Here is a 19,466-nt window from a genome sequence, read left to right as displayed (position 1 = left end):
GAAATGAGATATTACACATAGGAGGCTTTGTGTTTACCTGTAATAGAGAATCTGCGGGATCTGTCCTCTGGTCTGGTTGGTCCCATTGCTACTCAAGCTACAGGTGCTGAAGGTGAAGGACACACCATCAGAGCACTGCACTGTGGTCATACCTCCATCCCCATTGGCTGTCCTGCTGCCGTAGTTTCGCAATCGAACAGCGTACTTCACCCCTTCCTGCAACAGAATAAATTAATCAGTGACACCATTTGCATGTGTAACAGACCAGCAGACATCAGTTACAGTAAAAGCTGGATCTCAACACAACACTATATATAAGTGTTGTTTTGACAGCCTACGCACCTTGAGTGGCACAGCCTTATCCAGGCGAATCTCAGCAATATCACTGGGAGAATCATCAGTGCTGTAGGTGCCCTTCACCAGCTCAAGAGATGTCCACCTGTGTGAATGTGCGGAGTCCCCTGGGTGCTCTGTCTGCGCCTGAGGGATGAGGGAATGAAAGTAGAAAAAAAAAAAAAAAACAGTGAGATGGCAAAGCTCCGAAGCTTGTTAAACAACGTCAGAAGACATGCAAACTATAATAAAATATAAGCTGAAAATGCTTTATAATTACTTACATCATCAGCCAGCACCTCTAGTTCATACTCATGGATGCCCCCTCCTCCGTAGACACAGACGCCCACCAGCACAACACCTGGTTTGTCCACTGTCAGACAGATGGCATCTGGAGAGCCATTGCCTGTGTTCCAACTCCGGCCTTGGCTCGTTTTTGTGAAGCGGTTGGGAGATGCTTTCACGGAGTGGAGCGAGTTCAACCCATCCACCTTAAGAGTAAGAACATATTACCCAGGTTATTACATAACTACATAGGGCTGCTAAACATATTTGAGGAGGATTTTTCTATGCCAATTATCAGCAAACAACAAAATACTGAATAAGAATCACTTTCTATGTCCTCTGCATAAACATCACTTTACACTTAAACAGGAGTATACATACACATAAGCAGCAACATTGAGGACACAGCAATGAAATTCAAATATTGCTTTATAATCAATGGATCTCATAGAAGGCTGTGTAATGGCTGTTAGTTAAGGATGAAAGCTAGCAATGTAGTTGTAAATTAGAGACAAAATGGATGGTCTCTAAACAATACAATGTCTAAAAATAACTGAAAAAAACATCTGCCTTAAATTAAAACATGTGTTAGATAATATAAACTACTACTATTTATATCAGTCTGCTGACTACAGAGAGCCAGACACAGCTGCAGAGGGACTCATCCAGGTGCTCTGGGGAGGAAGAATTGTTTCCCTGACGACAGACTGGGGGGAAAAACAGTGGTGTTGAGGGCTGCCGTTAAGTGACAGTTACTATGACAACACGAGCTACAGAGTCCTGACTGCAATACAAGGGTATGCGTGTGAACAGGAAGAATGATGATAATTAAATAAAGCTTCTGAGAGAGGGAGAGCGACAGACATCTGTCCCACCCACTTAATGACTCAGCATATCTTTAACAAAAATGCAGAAAACTCAAAGCCCCCCTTTCTGTTCTACGTCTCTTAGCAACAGCGAGGACACCACCTTGTCTCAAACAAGACCTGTCACTATGAAAAGTTACTTCAATAACAATGGAGCCTTAAGTGAAAGGGTATGGCATGAGGAAACAGGAAAGAAAAAAATAAGCAAAGACAGACAGATGTGATATACAGCTATTAAAGCTGTGTTGTGACAACTGAGACTTTCACAGAATGGGAAGCAGACGCAATTATGATCCAAGCTGTTTGGAAAAACTCAAATGACTGTCATCTTCATCAAACCAAAGAACTGAATGTTGACAGAGGGCAATGGATGCAAAGTGAATGTTCAGGACAGAAACAACAGAGGTTAACAAAAAGAAGACACTAAAGAACACAGTTCTGTTTATATTCACGTGTAATGAAGTACCACAAGAGCACACAAGAAGCACATCAGGATTCAGTGTCTTTTTAAAAAGAAAAACACTAAACTAGGGTATATGTTTGCCACAGCCAAGCCCCTAGTTATGTGTGTTTGTTGTGCATGTGAGTATTGGCATGAGTTAAGTTACCTCAGAACCCAGGGCAGAGGCTGTGAGCTCAGAGACGATGGAGGCCAGCAGACCACAGGTGTTGGAGACCAGGTGTGGGGAGAACAGCTCCACCTCCTTCCTCAAACTCTTCCTCACTGGCAGCACAACAATCACCAGCATCTTCTCTAGCACCTCCCGGAAACTGGTCATGCCCATCAAGTTCTCCTCCGTCTACGGGAGTAATAAGTTATTTGAGGCATTTCGACAAAAAACAGATAATGTAATGATCAGAGGCTACCATTTTCTCCCCCTAAAACATTTCTTGGGACACTGACCGGCCCCCCCATAAGCACTCATGTCCACCATTTTAAAAATAAGGATACCTAATGTACAGTATATGATCAGCAAAAACTCACATGGCTTAGTTTCTCCATATGGGCCACCAGCAGGGGGAAGCGGTGAGCGAGGGCTGAGTCGTTTTCTGTGCTGACTTGTTTGACCAGTGAACGCAGCAGCACTTCCCCGTCATATGCAATGGGCAAGATGGATGTCAGCTTGACTGAGGTGTTGCATAGAGCTGACATTACGGCCGCGAGCAGACGGCTGCTGGATGTGCGAAAGTTGGCTTCAGCAATGTCCTGAAATACAGGGGGAACAAGATACTTTCTGATGCTCTTTCAACAACCAAGGAAATACTGTCAGGGAACTATGATTTTGAGGCTTTGGGAAGCCACTCTGTATAGCTGTATGATGTCTGTGTCTAAAAAATAATACTGTGCGTTTCCATACCTATCATCAGAAATCAACAGATTAATCAATAATTTTAACAATAATTAGTTACAGCCCCATTTAAAACTCCTTTTAGGTACAAGTTTTGTGGTCTGCTGTCTGATCCCTTACCTGATCGAGACAGTTGAGCAGGTCACAGAGGCAAGCCCACTGCAGAGCTGGGGTTGGGTAGAAGGAGTGGAAGCAGGCAGTGAAGGTGTTGTGGCACTCCTGCAGCACAGCCTCCAGCAGGGTAAGAGGCTGAGACAAGTAGCCCTGGGGGTCATTGTCCAGTTTGGTCAGGCAGTTGTCCATGCCTTCTGACAGGATCTTCTTCAGCAGGCTGCGTGTCTTTCCCACGCACTCTGCCAGCTTGCTTGACTCCTCCACCACAGCTTTGGTGCTGGCTGGAAATCAAACAACAGACAAAATTGAAATCTTACTAGAAACTACACTCTAGGATGTTCCTAGTATTTCTTATATGAAATGTACTATTTCATATAAGAAATATAAACACAAGCTATTTTGTGAGTAAGGGTTTTGATGTTTTCTAGACCAAAGATATACTCCTGCTCTTCAGACTTATTCCTTTTTTACAAACAACATTTCATTATATTTTAAAGAGATGCTTTTTAGATCTGATCCTACCAGCAATGGGGAAGATCTCACAGATGTAGACCCTGAGCAGGCGAAGGCAGCATGTGCCAACAAAGCGCAGTCTCTCAAGGTCCAGCAGGGTGGCTGTGTACTGGAAGCCCTTCAGCCCTCGCAGCTCCTCCACACCCAGAACCAAGGTGGTCCAGCTCCAGTGAAGAATACTCAGTAGAGACTCAAAGCACTCCTACAAAGAGACAGCAGGTAGAGAGTCAAACAGTGCTCTAAAAAAATACCAAGACATTCAAGTGGGGACAAACAGAGTGGAGGCAAAACACTATTCAAAACATAGAGGCAGTGCTCACCACAGAGACAGTGCGAGCAAATGAGCGCTTCAGGATATGGACCGGTTCGCTGGTCTGCTGTTTCCCCTTAGATGCGTTGCCATCATTTGAAGGAAGCCTAATGTCAAAAAATAAAAATAAAGGAACAGTCCAAATCATATACTTGACAAACCTCTAGACAGAATAAGCTTGCATCAGGGCTAAGAAAATTGTAAGGAACTTTACTCGCCTGTAGAGCAGCTGAGGTATTTGACCCGCATTGACATCTGTGCCATTGTTTGACTTCTTAGAGCTTTTAAATTGAAAGACCACACTGCAAAGGAAAAAAATAAATAAATAAAAGGCAGTGATCAATATTCATATTCAAACATTATTTAGCATTTAACATCATTTAGACATGATCAAATGACAAAAAAAGATAAAGATGTGTCAGTATTAAATGCAGTAGTTTTACCCGTCATCAGTGGTAATGGTAGCCTGTCCATGAGAGCCACAGTCACTGCTGGGACCAGACACTCTGGCCCATGCCACATACCACCAGCCCAGCTGCAGCAGCACTGGCTCATCAAACATCATGGCATATTTCTCCCTAAAAAAAAAATATCATTCATTTTTTTTTATTTTTCTTTTTTTCTTATATAAATACTTGTGAGAACAGAGGGGAAACATAAGGAATGCATAAACAGTACCTGGCAGCACAGTCATAGGCCAGTACGTCAGTCTCAGCGAGCAGATCGCCGTCTGTCTCATGGTCACCTCCATCAGGTCCCAGCTCAAAAAGCTGCACAAGAGGAAGAGTGGATTAATATATTTTAAATGCCTGTAGTTTGACAGCAGGCTCCCTCTTAATTCATTAACTGTGTTATCCTCTGGTGGTAAATTATTAGTTTGAGGAGGTGCTTTGCAGCAGCAAACTGGGAAATACTTAAACTGGCATCCCTGTTTAACTCACTTTACTAAGTGACACAGAACTGCTCACCTTGATCTTGGCAGTGTACTCCCCTCGACCCCCAAACAGGCCCAAGCCACCCAGCAGGATGTCTGCATCAGCACAGAAGCGGATGGCCTCTACAGAGTGGGCTGAGTAACCCCAACCACCACCATGACCTATAACATCACACATAGGATCAATGAGGCTGTGCACGATATACAGAAGCTCTGTTGTTTATCTACAGTGACATTCAGCAGTTTGGCTTAAAATAACAGGTAAGAGACTCGTCTAGATTTATACAATCAATATATCAAATTCAAAACTCTTAAATGTGTCTCCCAGTATGTTGTGTAATACATCATTTGTCACGTATTCTCTAAGAGCGCACTCACTCTCAAAGCGGTTCACCACACTGTAGTCCTCCTTGGAGTAGACTTTCATCACTGCCTGGGTCTCTTCCTCTGCACTGGCTACACCCATCTTTAGCTCCTGCATGGCTGCCAAAGTATCCAAGCAACCTAAGTGGACACCCCAGGATACTTCTTAGCATTGACGACAAACATCAGAGTTCATAAACTACAGTAAGCATTCCTGGAAATACTTAATATGTCTGGCTACAATCTAAGATTTTTCTTTTTCTAAATTCTCTTTTTCCAAGAACTGACTGAAAAAAATGCTAGTGGTTCCCCGGGATCCCAATAAGAAAGTATAGAAGATTTTCACTAGCAGTGGAGTCATGTTACATCTTAGATACATGGATGTCCAGTGACCCGGCAACGTCGATGTTGTAGCATTCATGCACATAGAGATGAGACATTTCATAAAAGATTCATATGACCTCAGATCCTTTGCTGAATGGCTAGTGCAGAGGATTACCAAGGATGTGTAGGGCTCCGTGAGAGCGAGTGGTGGTTGCGTGTGATCCTGAGGGCAAAGCAAGCTCTGGACTAAGGATGCTACAGCGAGCCTGTAGATCTGTGGCAGAGGGCATCCTGGCATCAGCTATTACTGCATTGTAGCACCAAATCTCTCTTGCCGCCGGCAAGAACCTGAAAACACACAGGGAGCCATGGTCAAGGATAACACATGGAGGGGACTGAAAAATTAGAGAGCACATTTCAGTAAATGGCACGTAATTATTGACAGATATTAATCCTTGGACTGACCTCCATATGACATCATACACAGGGTCCAGACACAGACCAAATCCCTGCAGGTCTTCCTGCTCAGAGTCATTGAAGGTCCTGCAGCTTCCATCCATTTTGTTGATAAGCAAGCATTTAAATGGAGGTGGCTCAGACACAGAGGAGGGCACGAGGCCAATAATGTGTTTGCTGGCAAAGATCTCTGAAGTAGCTAAGACATGGGAGTTGATAAGAGCCTCATCGATCCGCAGGAACGTCTGGTCTCCACTGGCACCGATCCAGGTAGCCTTTCGTCCATATTTGGCACCAATGTTGGGCATGGGAGATGGCTTGGCGTTCCAGTAGGGCATGTCTAGGATGGGCCGGCCAAGCTGCCCTTTCTGCAGAACAAGAAGCCATATATTCACTCTCTAGAACATTTTGTGGTTAATTACAGTACTATTGGATTTCATGAATTAGGCATTAATTGAAAAAGAAAATGGTTAAACATGATATCAGGGACAGTATTTTTCTTACCGAGAAGCTGCCAAATGTGAAGACCTGCCCATCCATCAGGAGCACTGCTGTGTGGTTACTGCCGGCTGTTACCTGGACACTCGGACTTGGAAGAGCCTGCACCAGAGTTGGAGAACCCCTAGCAGGTAGAAACATCGAGTTTAGGCACCAGTGTCCAAACAAGTGCAGTTTGTTTGTTCATGTTTGTAATGTAATGTAATTCAAATTAAATACTTTGAAAATGAAAATTCTGGATTCCATTTCCTAATCCTTATTAGAACAGCTAGAGTGAACAAATGCTGTGGCTAGCACATGTTGTTTTGCCTTTATTTGATAGGAAAGTGAAGAGAGACAGGAAATGGGAAGGGAGAGTAGGGCAGTGACATGCAGTAAAGGTCCAGCTGGATCGGGAGTCAAACCACGCCCCCCCCCAACACAGTTGTGTAGAATGGACTTACAGACTAATCTGTTGAGTTTGTTTACCATTATTTACTTCTTTGTAAATGTCAAAACTCAAAACCAAATTTGAGTTAGAAATGTGAGTCAACAGAGTCAGTACCTGGAGTTGACATCTCCATGTCCGAGCTGCCCATGTTGACCGTAACCAAACGTGTAGACATCTCCATTTTCCATCAACACCACTGTAAAGCAACATAATCATGACGGTTATTTTCCCCACGTTCCTTATTTGAGGGTCAGACCACTACTTGCTAGATGTTTCAAAATGTTCCTCATACGAAATACTGACAAAGCTACTGAGTTACCTGACCAGAAGCAGCGAGAGAAATGAACCTACCTGAGTGGTGAAATCCGCAGCTGACCTGCACAGCTCGGAGCTCACAGTCAAATCTCACTGCCCCTGGGGGGTAAGTGGTGATTTTGCTGGCATCCTTCTCTCCTCGCTCACTGCTACCATCTACAAGGCAAACACTCAAGTCAGCACATTTGAGTAGAGAACAGGGAGAAAGTGAGGTTTAGTAGCGACTTCAGACCCCTGAGGTTGATGTCTCTGCACAGTCCTGGAAAAGGGGAGCTGGAGGGAAAAGAGGACTCGAAATAAAACAGGAAGAGAAGGGAAAAAGCATGCCGAAATAGGAAGGAGGGAACAACACCTCTATAACAGAAAGGCTTTTGGCAACCAGTCCCATTACAGATGGGCAGATTGTTTGTTTCGCAAATAATTTGATTTTCTTTTAAACATCCGTCTGTGTTTAATGACGAAGAGGAAATCTGGTTTACCCAGAGCCCTGTGTAAGAGGTCAAAGTTGTGGTAATGTGAGTGGAATAAGTTGGATAGAGACCCATGCATTGCAGTAAATATAATGACTGTCAATACCTTTTTGGACCAGGAACCAGCACATTTTGGTTTACCTCTGTAACTGAGAACTTCACAGTAAATGTAGAATACATACTGACTGGCTCCTGGCCCAAAGGTTCACAGGACAGGGTTGAAAGTTTAGCTCATGGACACTCTCAATGTTGATGAGTATACAGAAGTGCTCTTAAATGACATCAAAAGCACACAAACGATGCTTTGGAAGTCCCAGGGAGGAACACCAATATTGTAGGTGGGGGCATTTGGAGAACCCCTTCCCCTTCATGAGCGTAAAATCATGAAGAAGGATGCTCAGGGGAGATACCCCAAATAACCTAGCCTTACAACTGTGCATCGACCACAATGACAGGAAAGTTATTCTGCAAAATAGAACAGCCTCTATTTCCTAACTGACATTAAGGAGGAAACTACAGCTGATCTGAAATAAAATACACTGTGGCATTCTTTCCCATTTCACAGTGGGACATTGAAACAAGTTATTTATCCTTAACAATGAGTTCCTGTTGAGAAGGTTTTCAAACTGTACAAGTTCAGGGGACACTCAATATGAGCACATTGTCATTAAAGCTGTCACACCAATAACGGGACGAACCTGCGCCGCCTATCAGCGAGAAAAGTAACAGCACCAGCAGTTTAGTGAGGGAAGATGTAAACACACAAATGACAGCAGCGTTTGCCATTTGTGCAGTTAAGTGTTACAACTGCATTTTTTTGTTTTGTTTTTTATAGCTATTCTTTCTGTGTCTTTGACATTTTCTATTTTACATGTTAACTGAAGCATATTTTCCTCTGAATGCGTGTAACAATAGGAGTCACACATTGTGCGCCCTGTTTTGGTTACTTTAGAAAGGGAAGAAAACCACGTTACCACATATTGTTTTTCCTAGGGGAAAAAAAAAAAGACACAAAGGGGCTGAGATTCAGAGGCGACAAGAAAACAAACAAAAACAAATGGCAAGAAAACTGGAAAAATAGGATGACTCTGTTCTGTCTTTTCTGCTCAACATGTGCAGGTATTACCAAAATCATGTTTATAGGTTTATTGGTGACTATTTCTCCAGACAATCAACACTTACACTCGCTTGTCTGGTGGTCAAGCACCTGAAAAGCTTAATGTCAGTTAATGCAATTCATTGATGTTTGTGAGTCTCTAAGTGATTTATAAGCTACTTTCATGAGATGCTTCCCATCTAAAATGTTTTTTTTCAAAGCTGACAACTCTGCTTCCTTCTTTCCGTGTCATGTTTGTCAGCTTGTTATTCATTAAAGTTTGCTCTGCCCAGTGGTTGCTGTTTTGTCGGCTTGTAATGCTGCAGTTGTACCCACGAAGTGACAAATCAGCTGCTATGGGAGTGATGGTAAATCCAGTTAGACAAGGGCACTGGTTTATATTTAGGTCTAAACAACAGCAGCAGGCAGAGCAGGATTGGAACTGTTACACCAGAAAAGAAATTAGCATAACAGACCAAATCTTTATCATACTTTGGTTCGTTCCTATGTTAACATAAATGACACAACATGAAATTATCAAATCCGAAAGGGAACCAGCCTGTTGATGAAGCTGGAATTTAACCCGGTCTAAAGGCTCAGTCATTTCTCCACTGTGAGTCACAGTGAGTCCCTGTTGCCAACAGGCAACATTGTTTGTTACCATGAGACCTGGTGAAGACACAAGAGTCCTGCCTTCAGAGAGTGAGAGAGGAGGTGGGCGGGACAGCCAGACTGGGAGATGAGTCAAAGGGGTGTCTCTGCACCCGTTGAGTTAGTGAAGACCGTAGTACCTTTGTGCTTGTCCCGTTTATGCCTTAGTGCCTGAAGGGGTCTTATTCTGGCTAGGGCCTGCTCACGCTGGTTCATAAAAATGGGACCAGGAAAAACAAGGGGGCCTGGGGGAGAAAGAAACTTTCACATGCATGCACAATGCTCACAAATGGGAAAGAACACATGAAAATACTACACCACAACAATACACACACACTGAAAAAATTATAAAGACACAAGCAAGGGGGAAGTCACCAAGGCACAACACCCAAGCTCACACAGCACCTGAAAGTTATCTTCTACTGGTAGCTTCACCCTATTCAGAAACCCCCACCTATCCCCCACCTTCTCATTTCCTGTGCATATGTAAATGGTCTACCACAGAAATCTTGCTGTTTCCAATAAAAACCACACAGCCCTTCCCTAAACATAGTCCCATTCTGTCTGGCCCTGATCCATACCTCTGCCCTCCTCCAGCCTGTGCCGGCGGTTGATCCTCTGTCGTTTCTCCTCCTGACGGATCTGAATGTGTTCTTCGATGTTCACTCCTGGAGGGGGAGGGACAGGCACAGCTGAAAAAAAACAAAAGGCCCCAGGTACAGGCAGCCCAGACAGGATGCAGGAGGAGGAGGAGGAGGGAAGACGGAGCAGAGCAGAACAAAACAAGACACACATCAATGAATGATGGAGAGAGGTGATGGAGAAGCAATGACTCTGCACAACACAATAACAAAACGAAGGACGAGCGACAACAGGTGTGTGAAATACTGCATCCAAGCAAATGCAACAGACAGTTTGACATGTGCAACATAAGCAGGGTGCTGGCACAGCTCATAAGGATATATAGGTTACACACATCCCTGACTAAGACATTTATCCTGATCAATTATGGAGGAACCAAGATGCTGCAAACCTCTTACAATTATAATATGAACATCGTGTATGTATGTCAAGCGTAGATGCATGAGATTTTAACATGCATATGACTGACAGACTTTGTGGTTTTGGGCAAAATGTAAACAACAGAAGAGGTGATACCCATGAGATGTAAATGTTGTATGAATGACAGAGTAAAACAGGAGGAACATGAAGTCACGTAAGACAGCTGGCATACCTAGCAGCAGGTCCAGAGGAATCATCTCCTTCACAGCATCGAAGATGCCTCTCTGTCTGGCCTCCTGACCATCAAGCTCCCTAGCACAGGCCTTGCAGCAGCCACACGCTGAGCAGCCAGACTCTCCAGACCCACAGCCACAGATACTGGTCAACAAACAAACACACACAGGGATCGAAAACGTTTAGCCAGAAATGTAATTTTAAAAAAAAGACCCTAGTCAGATGAGCATTTTTGGCTCTAGACAGCATTTACTATTTGATAACCCCTTGCTGTACAAATACTTTAATGACCATATTAACCCTTTCCACAGTTCGTGTGTGTCCTCTTACCCTCCTGGTACTCTATCTGGCCGTCCACTGCTGACACAGCTGGCACCGTAGCCAGTGCAGTCTCCACATACTGTGCAGACCATGCACTGGTCCAACTTCCACTTGTGCATGCCTGGCTGGCACATCATGCTCTTCTCCTCCTTCTCCTCCAGCTCATCCTCCAGGTCTTCATCCATGGCTGTGGCCATGCTCTCCACACCAAACGCTACACCAAGCGTACACAACAGGAAAGGCAACGTAATGAGTCGACAACGACATAACATTTGTTGTCATGTTTATTTCTTTGTTTGTGTTCTCCTCACCTTTCCCTGCCTGGCTCATTGCCCCAGTGTCTCTGCCACACTGGCCCTTATTATTCACACCAAATGTCCACACTTCACCACTCTTGGTCAGGACACATGTATGGGCCTTGCCCATGGCAACCTGAGTTACAAAGTGACCTTTCAGGTCTGTCACCTGGCCTGTGGAGAGGAAAGAAGTGGTTTCAAACATCGAGACATATTTATAGATGAATGAATGTTTTTTCTTTAAAAAAAAACTTTCATCTGTCTTTATCAAAGCTTTGTTGACAATGACAAGAAATTACTGAAATAATTCTCAGAGGCTGAAAATTTTAAAATAGCCCTGTCCCAGTCAACTCACAGGTACTGTCACTGTAAATGGCATCTTTGCCAAACATGTAGAGCTCTCCATCCTTGGTGACAATGCTGCTGCTGCCATTGTTGCATGCTGTATACACTGCCGTCTTGGTCTCTAGTTTGATCATCTTCTTAGGCTTGTACGGTTTGGGCTGTCTGCGGCTTTTTGCTGCAAAGAAAAGTAACATCACCTTAAGAACTTCAGCTGAAATGGCTTTGATTCTGTGTTACATTAAGCTTTAACAATATGAATTGCTGAATTTTTGTGGATAGTTTGAAATTGCCTTACTGGACTCTCCATCCTCTCCCTTGCTGGCGGAGCCTGTAAAGAACACGCTACCGTCCTCGGCTACTAGCAGGGCATGAGAGCCATCATGTCCAACTGAGAACTGAACAATCTTAGGAGACTTTGTAACAGGCAGTTCAACCCATTTTCCTGCTGACGGGCCTCCCTGCTTTATACCCAGGCTCTGGTACTTTCCTGTGTAGTAGATCTGTGAAAGGAGGATGAGGGAAGGGATGATGGTTGAACACAGTGAAAGAGAGAAAACAGATCAGAAAAAAAGGTGCCCATTAAGGTGGCCATTATTGAGGAGAGCAGGATGTGCTGTATTTGCTTGATGGCCTGTGCTGCAGCAAGGTGGCCAGGATCAACTTTTTTGTTGGACAACCCTGCATTCTTAGCGAAAACCCTCTGTGAGTGGCACCATAATGTGCCAACAGAGTGTTCTTCTTGAAATGAATGAGGACCCTAGGTTTATGAATGCACTGCTACTGTCAGTCTGGGCACAGCCTTAACCCATGTGTATGTATTAACCAACTTAAACAGCAGGGGCAATTTGTGATAAAAGGTGTATAATAGCTGATAGTGGAGGTGAAAGAATTGTTATGACTCAAAACACCTGACATTAACTTCATAAATGACACAATACCAAAAACACTACATGCAGCGAGAACAGTAGCTTGTAAGCCATAAACAGCTGGCCTAAGATTCAATTCAGTTTTATTTATGTATCGCCATGTCACAACAAAAGTCATCTCAAGGCACTTGTCATACAGAGCAGTGGCAAAGGAAAAACTTCCTTTTAAGAGGCAGAAACCTGGAGCAGAACCGGACCCAGGGTGGGCGGCCATCTGCCTCGACCGGTTGGATTAAGAAGGTGTTGTTTGGTGATGTTTGTTAGTAATATCACGTTAGGCACAATCTCCAGTCAAAGTGATGAGTGACCTTAGAGCTAAGATACAGGTCAGCTGCTCCTATTTTTACCCATCCAGCTGGTCTGGGTAAGGGTAATCTGTAGATAAAGTGTGCTGTGAGATTAGGCGTCTACACAGACACAGAAATGTGTAACTGCCCCCGGACTGCTATCTACAAAAGAGGCACACTGCACCACACCTAAAGTACAGACGCACACAACCACACCCTCCACACACCCCAAGAAACTACATATTTAGCATTCTCGTCTTACTAAGATAGGCTGCAAAAAAATGTGAAATATCCTCCTCAACATGGCACTACCTCCCTAAAGTGATTGTGTCTGCTTTGCTTGATAACAAAGAATACAAAGAAGTCTAATGGTTTAAGTAGTATACAGAATATCAGCTCTGTTTGCCTTCATTAAAATTTGTCATCACACACACACACACACACACACACATATATATATATATATATATGTGTGTGTGTGTGTGTGTGTTTTACTCTTACAGAAAGCTTCACTTGCAGTGGGTCCTGGTGTGTTTTCCTGCAAGTGGACATCTAGTGTGTAGGCCAGTGCCACTGCTTAGCTGGGTGAAATGCTCTAATCACTTCCACTTATTTAAGCAGGAATGTCACTTTATAAGCTCCGTGTGCAAATAACCACTAACAAGAGTTTGGTCTAGAGCACAATAAACAGTGAACAGGACCAAGAGACATAAAAAAATACAGCTCCCTCATTCTGTATTATTTAAAGACAATTTACCTAAGAGAGCCACCGACTATTTCCAAAACAAGAAGCCATGTCTTATTGTTATGCTTTCATACAACTTGATCTTTGGAAAATGTGACTGTAGCTAACTACATACAGATGTTATGAACAAGGGGAATGTTAATTTTGTACAATGGGCTTCATGTGGCCAGTGTGATATAAAGGGACAAAATGCAGAAGCGCAATTAATTTAGAGCTTTTTCTCAAGGTTGCCCCTCAGTGAACCTGTCATTAGCAAAACAAAGGTTGTTAAGAGCTCAGCAGCTGAATCTGTGCCGACATTCATTTTTGTTAAACATTTTAAGGCATACCACCAGAGAAGATTTTCAATCTCACCTTTCCTGAGGCGGTCTTCATCAGAGCAAACTCCCTGCCTGCTCCAAGCAATGCTGCCTCTTCATCAAATCCTGTGCCTGGGAGAGCAACATACTATTTAGAGCCAAATACACAAGGAGACAAGGTTGGAAAGTACTTTCTTATTCCACTGTGTTTTGAACAACTTATGACAAATTTTTCAACCTTGTAGACACACAGAGTATACAGTGCCTGAAGCAGGTGTTCGAACAGCATCACACAGATATTAGTACAGTTTATATCACTTACTGATGATGTGCAGATCCTTCTCGAGGTCAAAGAGAGAGATGCCGCAGGCGTGCAGACACTTCCTTGCCAGCTTCAGCTGCAGTTCCTGCTGCAGGGCCGGGTCTGAGCTCATAGTATAGATCCGCACCACAAAACCATCCTGCAGGAGTCAGGGCCAACAGGAGGAAATGCAGTTCAGTTTCACAATTCCACACAGCTACAGTGTGGCATTTAGATGTGGCATTTATTGTAACAAAGTTACAGTCATTTGTGTTGCGGTCAAACAGCGGACACAATATTTTGGACATCAAATCATTTGACTTTGCATGTGTAACTGGCCACAAGGGCATGAGTGTGTTTTAGTACAGTGGGAAGTAAGTCCTTTAACTGTACCTCACAAACCCCCCACACACTCATAACTAATGTGCTGGATGCAGTGTGGATTAACACGTGGAGTACAACCTTACTGGAGTCATAGATGAATTTATCAACTCCAGCTGCAGTATGTTTGGGTCAGTCTACTGAGGGTGTGGTTTCATTTTTTAATCTTTGTGGTTAGAGCAACTTAAAAACTCAGCAATTTCAAAACAGCATATCTATATTAAAAACACTGTAAAGGGTGTGGCATCTATCCAAAACTCAATCACTTGACTCACACTTTGAGTGTAGAGAACATAACAGATGATGCAACTCAGACTACGGGAGGCTGATGAAAGGGAGAATTTACAGGAACAGAACACAGCATAGAGGACGACAACAGGAAAACTATTAGGAGAATTAAAGGGATGAAGGGTAGTGTGTGGATGGTCTGGTTTACATAGTGTGGTAATGATTACAAACTCATCTACTCTCCTTTGATTCCTGCAGAGCAGAGCACAAATGCCACTCAAATCATTAAACAAGCTCTATCTTCCAGTACTACCCCCTGACTTTTCCTCCCTACACGTTACCTTCTTCATCTGACTATTCCCTTGAACTCTTCCTCTCCTTCCCAGTATCTGAACCCCCTGCCTTGTGTGTGTCTCTTGAGGTTTTCCTCAACTGTGCGTGGTTTGTGCAGTAGTTGCATTTGCTGGTTGCTCACTGAAAACACATGCAGCGTCTGAGGAGGACCCCCCCCCAGCTGCAACGGCAGATATATGGACTTCACATCTTCCCCTCCCCCACCCATGTTACATATTGCTTATGCAGATGACTGCCTGGGAGATTAATCTCTCTAGAGAATAAAAACTGTCCTCACAGCCACACCCCCACAAACACATAAATATACACCAATACACAGCTACACCCTCCCCCTATGTGGCACAGCTGGTGATCAGCTGAGGGGCCTCTGCAGCAGGGGAAGTGACAGATGTTTCGCATGACAAGTCAAGAAGAACACTGTCATTTTAACTGACAAAAAATTTGGTTTGTATGAGGGGAACAACGCGCATTAAAAGAAAAAGAGAAATTGATCAGACACACAGGATTAAAAAAAAAGATAGAAAGATGAGCAGGAAAGGATTTGATTGTGCCGACGTGTATAAACTGATTTAATCACTGATCACCAAGAAGATGACCATCAGTCTCTGTATCTCTTCCAATCCAGTCTAAGTAAGTAGGACAACTGCTCACAAAAGCTGATAAAAAAACTTCTCTGTGTGATTGGCTCTATCAGCCCATAACTTCACCACTGTGACACAGCAAGTCAGTGACCGTGTAGGACTGACTCACACGCTGCAGAGAATTTATTAGCCCTAAAAGCTTAAAAGGCTGTACAAGCACATACAGCCATAAAGGCAGCTCTCTCAGCAGACATGGGCTCAGGTGCATTCTGGTTTCTGTTGTACATATGGGGGAACTCCTAGGCCCTCCTACCCCCACTGAAACGGTTTCAATTCAAGAATACACATTTAATATTTTTGTTGCTTTGAAGAGCTTTAACCAGAACTTTAAACTCACATCTTTGCAGGCTGCGATCTGGTTGATGTACTCTCCATCTGTGAAGATGATGTTCTGCCCATCTGAGTGTTGACCTGCAGAGTGATGGAAAGTAATAGTGAATATAATGAATATTATGTCATTTGCCATTTGTAACAATTGCCAAGGAGCCACCAGAAGTATTTTATCCACACCTGGCATAGCGACTGTCCCCTCATGCTCCAGAGTCTCAGGGTTGATCTTGACGGCCGACATACTGTGGTTACTTGTGTCCCGATACAACAAGTAACCCTGAGGAGACAACACAAACGTGACTGCTGATCTGCAATCGGAAAGAACTACCCCTGACATGCGCCCTACAGCTGACTTCACATCCCAAGAACAAGAGCATCACATCATGAGTTTTAAAAACAAAGTTTACAGCTGACCCATGGATCCAATACCAAATTAAGCACTGACTACAAATGACCAAAATCACTGAAGTTGTATGGAGATCAACTCAAAGTCACTCCAATGGAATGTATGTGAGAGCATCTTGATGAAAGCTAACTATGTGCTACTACCTACCTGAGCAAAGCCCAGCCATGACCTCTTCTCCTTTCGATTCCTGATTCGAGATGTGGAGTTGTACACATGGCCCTGTGGGGTATTCATCACACATCAAGAGACAAAAAATTAAACACTGGTGTTTTATTTAAGCGCTATCAAAGCCATCAGCCTATTTATCAACCAAGCAGCAGAATTTTCTGTTTAAAATTGCATTGTGGCTCTCCACTCGTAGTTCCCTCCTGCTAACACAAAACAAAGCTGGTTGAATAAATAATAGACACTTACTTACATACAGTTATGGAATGCTGAGTTCAAACTAAATCTCTAGTACACTTATCCTGTATGTGGTGCCTTTGTGTTTAGACTTGTTTTTGTGCACAGAGGCAATTCAGAGTTTAACAGTGTCTCATTTCATTAGATAAAGAGCTACTGCTGCTTCAAAGATCTACTGCTGATTCAAAGATCTACTGCTGATTCAAAGAGCTACTGCTAGTACACGCACCTCCTTCTTACACAAATCAGATAACTGTGAAAACCATGCAGCTGCAAAACATCAACTTTTCCTAACTTGAGAAAAACAGCGCTGTTTCAAGCTTTGTGACAGTGCATTTTTCAGATAACCCAATGGCTTTTTTTAATGGTTTATTCTCCATAAAAATTAAAAGAATCTTCTCAACCCACAAAGGAACAGTTAATCCTTCCCTCTATCTGAAAAAGTCTAAATCAGTAAATTTGGATATACGTGGTGCATACCCTGACAGTGCCACTGTATCCAGAGCCCACTTTGTAGAGTCCGTCCTTGCAGAGCAAATACAGGAAGGAGCCATCTGTCTGCAGAAGACAACGCTCATCGTCGTCAATTGCCACCTCTTTCAGGATCCACTTGTTCATCAGGGCCGCATCGTTTGATGCCGTTCCCAAACCAATCCTGAATTTGAATCTTCCCCACGAGGACAGCCTGTACACTCCTCTGTAGTGCATTCAATATGGTGGGCACCTAGTGAGATACAGGAGGACAAAGAGGATGCTGAAAAATTTCAAGACCACAAACCTCTAATGTGATGTAATATGGTGTATTTTGTGAATTAAGGGGATGCACCAGGTGGGAGAAGGCTGGTAAGCTTCTCTGTTGCCGAATTAATTAAATTGTTTTATTAGTAAGTGGGACTGTGGCTACCTGCGCATTTGCCCTCTTCTCATTCTGCCTGAATGCATTTTCACACACACTCCCATCATTTCCATGGCAGCTATTACACACATCACTGATCTCACCATTCACACACATGCAAACAAACACAAACACACAGACAAACACAAACACACTTCCCCCTAGCCTGCCTGCCATTGTGATGAATCACAGTCCAGTCAATGCCTAAAAGATGATGAACTAGGAAAAAAACAGGTCTATGTCTATGGGGGATAAAATGCGTGTGTGTGTGTGTGTGTGTGTGTGTGTGTGTGTGGTGTGTGTGTGCTGGTCAAGTATAGGAATTTGAGCTGTATGCAGGTAAAGGCAAAACATTTTTATTGTCACAAACCTGTTAACAAAATCAAATTAAGTAGTTACTGTTTAGGTTACTCCCAACAGCAGTTTTGATAGAAAGCAGAAGCAGAGAGGAATAAACAAAAGAGAGATCTAAGCAAACAGAAGACCAGTTAATTGGCGGAAGAATGCAGGCAGAGTAACATAATCAAACAAGAGAATGAGAGAGGAGCTTGACATTTTCCAAAACTCAATTTGCGCTGTCCAGACGATGCTCAGTCTCTCTCTGCTAAAAGGAAATGTCTGGGAGAGCCAGAGGTTACTCTATCTGCCCAAAATGCACCTTGGTGATCAAGAGCATTTCTACTAATCTGAAGGAAAAACATAAATGGACGACAGAAAGGTCCAAATTTCCTGGTGGAGGTGGTTTAGGAAAAAAAAAACAACTATTCAGATTCAATTGATACATAATAACAACGTAATTCAAGCTTTTGCTTCACTGAATAGAAGCAACAAGATCATATGGAAGTCCTATTCCAAGACTGATTGATTGTTCAGTGATAGGTGATTTGAACAGGCGATCAGTACAAAGATGAGATTTTGACATCTGATTATCCATAGTCACTTGTGCCAGCAAAGTCTGGCATAACAAAATAACCCACTCATTGGCTCATGGATACACGATACATGCAATTGTGCAGTAAAACTGCCAAATGCTAATTTAATTTTGAGTTAGATACCTGTATCGTCTGGCAGGCGTGGCTGCCATTATTGGTGAGGATGGCAGACACAGCCTGCAGGATTTTGCCGGTGTCTCCCCAGGCCACCACCAGACTGAAGAGGCAGGCGCAGGACAGGGCAGTGATAGCCTGTCCCGTCGGGTCATTGGGCCCTGTGCTTCGGACCGTGGTCTCCAACAACAACTGGAATAGAGACTCTGAGGAAGCATACAAAGGGTGGAGAGGTTAGACATTTGCAAAAAAGGCTGAGCTAACTATGACCTCAAATGATTGTTAAGTCATATCAGCATATGGCTGAGAGGGGCTTCACAAACAAGACTTACTGCAGGGTTACTTCAGCGGATTGCATTAGATTGAACCTATACCTAATAAACACTTAATGTGTACATATTTTCAGCCTTACCTAGAACGTCAGGAGGCTCAGTCTGAAAGCCCTCGGGCTGTTGTCCCTGCAGCATGTCCAACAAGGCTTGCAGACTACGCAGGCACAGTGAAGGGTGAGAGAACCGAGTCTCTTTTATCAGCTCAAAAACCCCACACAGTCCAATGCCAATGATCTGCAGACACACAGAAAGAAGCACATTTCTTTGAACTAATGAACACTACACTGCCATTCCACAGCCAAAGTCTGGTTAGGCTAGCTGTGAAACCACTTCACACAGCAAATAAAGATGAAAAATGCAGACACTATGTATGGATGTAGATGTATAG

The 19,466-nt window shown here is 43.4% G+C and overlaps 1 protein-coding gene across 1 annotated transcript in view; it reads right to left on the bottom strand.

Annotated features, from left to right (window-relative positions):
* mycbp2 (MYC binding protein 2) overlaps nt 1-19,466 on the bottom strand; it is a 57,821-nt gene that overhangs the window by 27,313 nt on the left and 11,042 nt on the right. Inside the window, 34 exon segments of the mRNA XM_018702638.2 lie at nt 38-216; nt 343-480; nt 618-824; nt 2,093-2,284; nt 2,470-2,691; nt 2,954-3,228; nt 3,470-3,662; nt 3,781-3,877; nt 3,989-4,072; nt 4,214-4,348; nt 4,449-4,540; nt 4,739-4,866; nt 5,083-5,208; nt 5,567-5,739; nt 5,857-6,215; nt 6,352-6,469; nt 6,890-6,971; nt 7,127-7,246; nt 9,448-9,552; nt 9,889-9,999; nt 10,542-10,687; nt 10,874-11,078; nt 11,176-11,334; nt 11,516-11,680; nt 11,801-12,005; nt 13,818-13,894; nt 14,085-14,223; nt 16,005-16,078; nt 16,178-16,274; nt 16,551-16,622; nt 17,286-17,432; nt 17,434-17,529; nt 18,756-18,952; nt 19,159-19,312. Of these exon segments, the coding sequence (XP_018558154.1) occupies nt 38-216; nt 343-480; nt 618-824; nt 2,093-2,284; nt 2,470-2,691; nt 2,954-3,228; nt 3,470-3,662; nt 3,781-3,877; nt 3,989-4,072; nt 4,214-4,348; nt 4,449-4,540; nt 4,739-4,866; nt 5,083-5,208; nt 5,567-5,739; nt 5,857-6,215; nt 6,352-6,469; nt 6,890-6,971; nt 7,127-7,246; nt 9,448-9,552; nt 9,889-9,999; nt 10,542-10,687; nt 10,874-11,078; nt 11,176-11,334; nt 11,516-11,680; nt 11,801-12,005; nt 13,818-13,894; nt 14,085-14,223; nt 16,005-16,078; nt 16,178-16,274; nt 16,551-16,622; nt 17,286-17,432; nt 17,434-17,529; nt 18,756-18,952; nt 19,159-19,312 (5,069 nt within the window).

Source organism: Lates calcarifer, linkage group LG1 (assembly GCF_001640805.2).
Source record: "Lates calcarifer isolate ASB-BC8 linkage group LG1, TLL_Latcal_v3, whole genome shotgun sequence".
Taxonomy (NCBI): Eukaryota; Metazoa; Chordata; class Actinopteri; family Centropomidae; genus Lates; species Lates calcarifer.
Note: the sequence above shows the minus strand (reverse complement) of the source record. Positions and strands in the feature narration are given on the sequence as shown.